This window comes from Magnolia sinica, chromosome 1 (genome assembly GCF_029962835.1).
Source record: "Magnolia sinica isolate HGM2019 chromosome 1, MsV1, whole genome shotgun sequence".
Classification (NCBI taxonomy): Eukaryota; Viridiplantae; Streptophyta; class Magnoliopsida; order Magnoliales; family Magnoliaceae; genus Magnolia; species Magnolia sinica.
This window is the reverse complement of record NC_080573.1, coordinates 100,587,673-100,595,205: the sequence shown is the minus strand read 5'-3', so window position 1 is coordinate 100,595,205 and position 7,533 is coordinate 100,587,673. Positions and strand designations below refer to the sequence as shown.

General features: G+C 43.7%; 1 protein-coding gene and 1 non-coding gene across 2 annotated transcripts; one reads left to right on the top strand and one right to left on the bottom strand.

Annotated features, from left to right (window-relative positions):
• Nucleotides 1–1,345: 1,345 nt before the first annotated feature.
• Nucleotides 1,346–1,900, top strand: LOC131248036 (uncharacterized). The gene has a single exon (XM_058248078.1). It carries the CDS (start codon nt 1,346–1,348, stop codon nt 1,898–1,900), a length of 555 nt encoding a protein of 184 aa, XP_058104061.1.
• A 3,925-nt stretch (nt 1,901–5,825) lies between these two features.
• On the bottom strand, nt 5,826–5,932 carry LOC131223042 (small nucleolar RNA R71). The gene has a single exon (XR_009160270.1). It is a non-coding gene; the product is annotated as a small nucleolar RNA R71 (small nucleolar RNA).
• Nucleotides 5,933–7,533: the final 1,601 nt, after the last annotated feature.

Below are 7,533 nucleotides of genomic sequence, written 5' to 3'. Positions count from 1 at the left end.
TCCACCTAGGATACACATTATATGTGAATATATGGTAAAACAGGCCGAAATTAAGAGTCATCTTGGTTGTTGGGAGGCAGTTGTCGTGGTTCCAGTGGACCAATCAGCCGCAAAGAAATCGCGTGCGATGATCTCTTTCTCGCATACTCTTGAGATTCTGTTCGCTAGCATGCACCTCACCACGTGGAATTTTCATGATCCGGGCCATCAAATCTACATTGACTGTTGCTTCCTGCCTTCCCATGAGAATGGTAAATTGTAAGGGCTCCAGTAGCGGATCCCGTATGTGGGTGTAGAAGGCTCAGGTAGTGCTTTCATACGTATGATACTTGTCTTCAAATATGGGACCCCACCCGGATCCCAATAGGAGGTCCACCACTGGATACAACCCAAATAGTTTCTTGTCCACGTGTGCTTCAAACACAACTCTACAGCCATGAAACCAACCGTGTTCGATGCCCACCAGTAGAACTCTTTTGAGTGAAATTTGGGGATCGAGATCCTACTTTGACCTTCGCTCTCGGGCGGCGCTTGTGCTAGCTTCGGCGCCCGCCTTCTTCCATGGACGGGTCAGGCGGCTAGGCCCAGCTTCATCTATGGAAGCCCTCTCTTCCCCATGAGGGAAACAAGTATAGAAAGAGAGAAGATTGCAGCCACAAGCTCAAAGAGAGCCATGGAAGTCAAGGAAGCTTGAGAGATGGAATGGGTTGGTGGATTTGAAAGTGTATGAGTCACAAAGGTAGTTTGGTGTGCTTAAATGAGAGGGATTTAGGGAGATAGGTGGTTGTAGAAGATGGGTCCTTTGAGGAGATGTTGGAGATGGGTATGTAGTGAAGAAGATGTGAGAATGGAGGGGAGATTTGAGAGAGAAAAATGAAACTTTGAGAAGTTTGAAAAGCTTGGAGGGGTGAAAATGGGAGAAGTGAAGCAAATGGGAGAGAAATAGGAGCCCCCACATGATTTTGTGGGCCCCACAGGTGTGTATAAGGGTCGGCCCGACAGGCTTGGATGAACTGGACGGGGGTGCGCCCCGGTCAGCGGGGTGCCGCCCCCTGGGCAGTGGCCACCCCCCTCCCGGGGTACTAAAAATGCGCAGGGGACCCCCTGGGTCCCACCGATTTGCGTGAACACCCCGTTACCTACCACTGATCTTCGACACGAAATAGATCGGAGAAGGCGCAGCAGGCCTCCGGTTGAGGGGACGACAGATAATGACGAACCTTGGAAAACCGACCTCTAGGACTTCAGGAGGGAACTGCGGGAAGAAATCGCAAATATAAAGCAAGGCCGTGATGTACATCAAATAAGGCCCGAGACAAAAGCATCCCCATTCATAGAAGAGATAATGCAAGTTCGGCTACCGGAACGATTTCGTCTTCCACAGATTACACCCTTCACCGGTAAAATCGATCTAACCGAGCACATCGAGTCCTTCTGGATGTATATAGAACTGCACGACGCTTCAGATGCTGTGATGTGCCGAGCTTTCTCCCTTACTTTAGCCGACGTAGCTCAACTTTGGTTCAAACAATTGAAACCAAAGTCCATTAGCTCGTTCACAGAGCTTAGCAATGCCTTCCTCACTAATTTCATTAGTGGGAAGAAAAAGTTGAAGCCACCTGCACACCTGAATAACATAGTTCAAAAGGAGGGAGAGGTGCTAAAAGATTATATCAAACGCTTCAATTTCGAATCGCTCCAAGTCCAGAAACATTTAGACGAAACAGTACTCAACTCGATCATGCAAGGCGTTAGAGATAAACCATTTCTAGCATCCTTGGACAAGAACCCGCCTACTACTCTAGTTGAATTCATGGCCCAGTCAGATAAGTACGGGGATGCCGAAGAAATTCGGATCATGCGCGAAGCTGCCCAGAATGCAAAAGTCCTGGCTAAATAGTCAGCAAAAAAAGAAGTTGACTCGGCCAGTGGAAAGAAGCGTAAAGACGATCAGGCACGTGATGAGTGCAGGTCGGGTAAACGACCGGACCTCGAATTTTTGACTTCTACCTTTCTCAATAAACCATGAACAGATTTTGATGGAAATTAAGGATGAATGGTTTGGCAACTGGGTAGATAGACTCCGAAGCAATCCGAACCGACGGAGTGAGAACAAATACTGTCACTATCATCGCGATCATGGGCACAATACGAGTGATTGCTATCACTTGAAAGAAGAAACTGAAAGACTTATCCAAGAAGGTCGTCTTAGGGAGCATGTCGAGAGAACCGAGACAACGGAAGAACGTTCGGGCGACAATCGACCCACAGAGGAAATTCGAACCATTGTCGGTGGTTGTTGAGGGTCAAATATTGCATATCAGACCCATTTATTGCATAGATTTACAAGCATGACACCGTTTAATAGCCTAATTTAATTGAATTTGTGATGCAGGGCGTCTTCATGAGCTTGGACTGAGAAAGGACACTAAAAAGCATGGATTTACCGATCTGATGACACTAAAGCATGGGACGGACTCTAGAAGACCAAGAGCGACGAAATTATACACCAGGGGTCCGCAGAAATCGAGGAATCGAAGCTCAAGTGGCCTGAAAAGTGTCCAGAACGCAAGATCACGGGGTTCCTGTCATCTGATGGGTTCGAAACTCCATACGTGGCCTGAGGACCACAAATGAACCGTACACGTGAAATTTCATCCATTGGATCTCTCTGGAAGTGGTCCAATGCACAGATCAGCCCCTTTAATTGTTATGTGGGACCCGCCTGATATCTGTATATGCTTCAAAGTTGGTCTAGACGGTCTAAATGAGATGGCAAAGCGGATGGATAGATTGGATTTTGCTGACACATCAAGGTGGGGCCCGTATGCGATGTGTGTGTGCACAGAACATACAGACCCGAGCCGCACCGAGCCAACAGACGCGGGTCAGCAGCGCTGACCCGCGTTTCCTTCCCAAACATGGCAGCAGCCGTTTCGCACCACGTACGAACGGACGACGTCCGTTTTACGGATCGTTGTGGGCCCCACTCAACCCCCAGTTTGATGATCCAAACCGTCCATTGGATCCGTAGGATGGCTAAGACCCTCACCTAGGTGTTTTTTCTCCACCATGCAACCTATCGCGCGTTCCTAGCCGCTTAACGCAGAACGGGCGGTGAAATTCAAAAATACAGTGGACCGCATCAACGGACAACCAAAACCGTCCATCTCCAACCAGAATTCCGAGACGAATCCAACCGACGAAGTGGATTTCCTCCCCAGCATCATTCAGGGCCTCCACCAACATCCCACCGCGAGCTCTGTTCGCGCAGCCGGGACTTCCGGGCCGTTCCTTGATCAAGACAGCGATTGAATCAGCAATCCAGACCGTTCATTCACATCAATAGGAAGCCGTGACCACCACCAAGAAGGCCAATTTTGGTTTTGGACAATCAGTCCTCCAAAATCTCAAGCAAAACGCGGGTCCTCCGCCTGTCACTGCGAAACGTGTTTATTTCCGACTCCAACACGGCTTCTGGTGCGGAAGGCTTCCGCATGGAGGATGGAAAGCGGGCTCGGACGAGAGTACTATATAAAAACGAAGGAAGAAAGGAGAAAGGGCAGGTTTTTTTTGAGTTTGGAGGAGTGAGAGAGGTGGCTGCCGAACGTGGAGCAGGAAAAAGGAAGAAAGGGAAGACGTGAGGGAATGAGAGAGAGGTGTTCGGTTTGAGGGAAAAACGGAAGCAGCAACGGCTGTGCTTCCTGCGGGACGGACGGCTGGAGAGAGAGGTTTTCCTTTTTGTTTTTCCTTTATTTCCTTCCTTTAATGATTTTTTTCTTCTTCTCCTTTTTAGTTAGAATTTAATCCATATCATGCTCGGCTAAACCCCTTAGCTAGGGCTAAGGGGAGAAGCTTGTAGCGTGATGGGAAGATTTTTTTTGCCTTTAATTCTATTTTAAACTGAATAGATTTGGTATTGGGTTGATTTTATGGGAATATTTTTTTGTTTTCTTTAATGGCATGTTGTGACTGAAATTACAATGGGCTTGCAATGGCTTTGAATATTCCTTTCCTTTTTATGTTTATGAAGTCAGGAACCCCTGTTGTTCATCATTGTCCCATGGGCATGGTAGGATGACAGTACCCCTTCCTAACCTTCATAATCATGTTGATTGATTGGTAATTAGATTAATTCGGTTGTTTGCTTTGTCTCATGGGCATGGTTTGGTGATGGAATCCATTCTAATTCATCCATTCTTCATCTTTTGAAACCTATATCAATGGCAGTACAGTAAATTCTCATAATTTGTGATCCTGGCATACGATCTCCCTGATCTCTACAAGTGGATCCTCTGAATCCCTAGTTTCCTTTCTCTGAATTCCTTAAAGTCTTAGATAATTCTTCCACAATTATTTCTTAAGGTCTATTTGATTTAGATTGCAACTTAGTCTAGTTCTAGTTCTATTTGGTTTCAGATAACGTATAAGTTTCAGTCCCTGTGGATTCGACCTCGGACTTACCGAGTTTATTACTACATCACAACCCTGCACTTGGGGTGTGAACAAGTTTTGCCGGGGACTGACGATTACGTTTTTCTGAAATTAATTAGTTTTAGAATTAGGTTAGGATTAGGATTTTACTTACTTTAGGATAGAAGTTTTTATTTTATTTTATTCTATTTTTAGAACTTAACTTGTTTCCTGTTTTGTCGGATCCTGACAGAAGTTCTAAATTGGTAATTCCTTCCTAATCTCTCTCGCTTTCTACCTTTTAGAATTAGGGTTTAAATTTTGAAATTTTTAATTCCAGTCTTCTTTTTTCTATTTTTAGGAAGCAGTTTATTTTTAGAAACTAGGGTAGTTATTTCCCTTTCTAGAAAAATCCTCTAATTTTCGAAACTTTTCTCTTTTGTTTTTCACTTTCTATTTTTAACTCTTTTTAAAATCTAATTTGTTTCCTCATTTATTTTTAGGATTTTTGTTTAGAAACTAACCTTCTTATTTTGTAGGCCTTTAAGATAGAAATCTCTAATTTGGTAAGCTCTTTCCCTACTTCCTATCTTTCAGTTCTCTTTTAATAATCTACTTTCTAGTTAGATCTTTCCTAATTTAGTTTAGAAATCTCCACTTTCTTTTAAGAATTCATTCTTTTAGAAATTAATTTACTGCTATTTTTCTTTTTAGAATCTAACTTATTTTTATTTTATTTTGCAGGTTTTTAACTTAGGACTTCAATTTGGTAATTTCTTTCCAACTCTCTCTTTCCTTCTAGATTTTCTTTTCCTTTCTTAGGATTAGGTTTTTAATTGAGGGTTGTGAGTGTTTCATGCCCAAGTGGGCCCGTGACAACACTCGACGTCTCTTAACTGAAGGAGGATTGGTTGAGGGGTTGACTATCCATCGCAGGATTAGACACCGCTCGAAATCCCCTGAGTTAAGTGAAGTTATGGTGAAGACCAACCTCCTCTACTTCCACCCAGGGTAGAGGATACCCAAGATGAAAATGAGGTGCAACAGGCACCCCGCCTCGTACTTTACGAGATTTTCTACAACCGGCGGGAGTGAGTACGCCCTCATGCATGATTTTTCCTGAAAATACAGGACAAATGGACATCAAGCCAGGAGTTATCCAACTCCTTCCCAAATTCCATGGACTTGAATCAGAGAGTCCATATCTGCATTTGAAAGAGTTCGATGAAATTATAGCTACATTATGTTTTCCTAATGTATCTGAGGATACAATTAGGCTGAAACTCTTTCCTTTTTCCTTAAAAGAGAAAGCTAAGACGTGGTTACATTCACTACGTCCTAGATCCATTGGCACATGGAACGACATGCAGAGGGAATTCATAAAAAAATTCTTCCCACATCATAAAACGATTACCCTCAGAAAAGCGATCATGAACTTTGCCCAAAAGGAAGATGAAACATTCTTTCAATGTTGGGAAAGGTTCAAAGATTTGGTCAGTTCATGCCCACAACACGGATTTGAAACGTGGCGCATTACAAATTTTTTCTATGATGGACTGACATCTTCCATGCGCCAAATGGTCGAGACAATGTGTAATGGAGAGTTCATAAATAAAGATATCGACGAGGTATGGGACTACCTCGATAGTTTGGCTGAATAATCACAATCTTGGGACTATTACCCAAAGTCGAACACCACGTCTAGGCCGACTCAATTAAAGGAGAAAGGTGGATTATATCTCTTGAAAGAAGAGGATGATCTCAAGTGTAAAGTGACTACGCTCATAAGGAAAGTTGAGGCCATGGAAGGAAAGAAGGATAAGGTCAATGAAATTGTTTGCGGCATCTGTGATTGCAACATTCACACAACTGAAAACTGTCCTACAATACCTGCCTTTCGAGGAGTGTTGAATGAACAAGCCAATGCCGTAAATAACTATCAAAGACCTTTTACTGGACCCAACTCCAACACATACAATCCTGGCTGGAAAAATCATCCAAACTTTAGTTGGAGGAATGGACAAACGGCGACTCCTCCAGGTTTCTTCAATCAAAATCCAAATCAAGTGAAACCTCAAGAGGAACCGATTCAAAATCCCATACAAGAGCTGGCTCAGGCAATGCGGGGAATCACAGATTTTATGCAAAAGATAGATTCTCGTATGACGGTTATAGAAAAGGGGATGCTTCCTGCACAACCTCTCCCTAATCCTAAACCGCAATACGAGAATAATGATCCCAGCTCTTCAAATCAGATGGGACATGCTAAATCCATCACCACTCTTAGGAGTGGGAAGATCATTGATAAAACTCTTCCGGTTAGGCCCGAGAAGCCTCAAGAACCAAAAGAGGACAACAATGATGGGTCCGGTGGTGCCCCACAAAAAGTAGAACCGGAACTTCTAGAGAAGCCAGTTGCTCCATTCCCCAACGGTTGGTTTCACCAAAACCTCTCTCTAACTCTCAGGATATCTTAGAGGTGTTGAAACATGTGAAAGTCAACATTCCTCTGCTTGATGTCGTTAAACAGATACCTTCATATGCCAAATTCCTAAAAGACTTATGCACGACCAAGCGACGGAAAATTATTCAAAAGAAAATCTTCTTGACTGAGAAAGTGAGTGCCATCCTGAAGCAAGACGTGCCGCAGAAATTCAAGGATCCCGGTAGCCCAACCATATCATGTGTAATCGGGAACCATCGAATTGATCACGCACTTCTTGACTTAGGAGCGAGCGTCAATCTGATCCCCTACTCGGTATACAAACGTTAGGTTTGGGTGAATTAAAACCCACCCTAACCACACTACAACTTGCTGATCACTCCGTTCGTGTACCAAGAGGGATAATTGAGGATGTGTTGGTCCAAGTTGATAGATTTTACTACCCTGTAGACTTTATCATCCTGGACACTGAACCCATCAATAACATGAGCACTCGTTTCTGTCATTCTTGGTCGCCCATTCCTTGCCACATCAAATGCAATTATCAATTGCAGGAATGGTATCATGACTATGTCTTTTGGAAATTTGACATTGGAGTCAAACATTTTTTTCAATAACGGCAACAACTCAGAGGATGATGACGATTTCCACGACATTAACATGATTGACTCTTTCGT

Excerpts from the sequence above, each read along its gene's own strand:
- LOC131248036 (XM_058248078.1), top strand. The coding sequence starts at position 1,346 with ATGCAAGTTCGGCTACCGGAACGATTTCGTCTTCCACAGATTACACCC.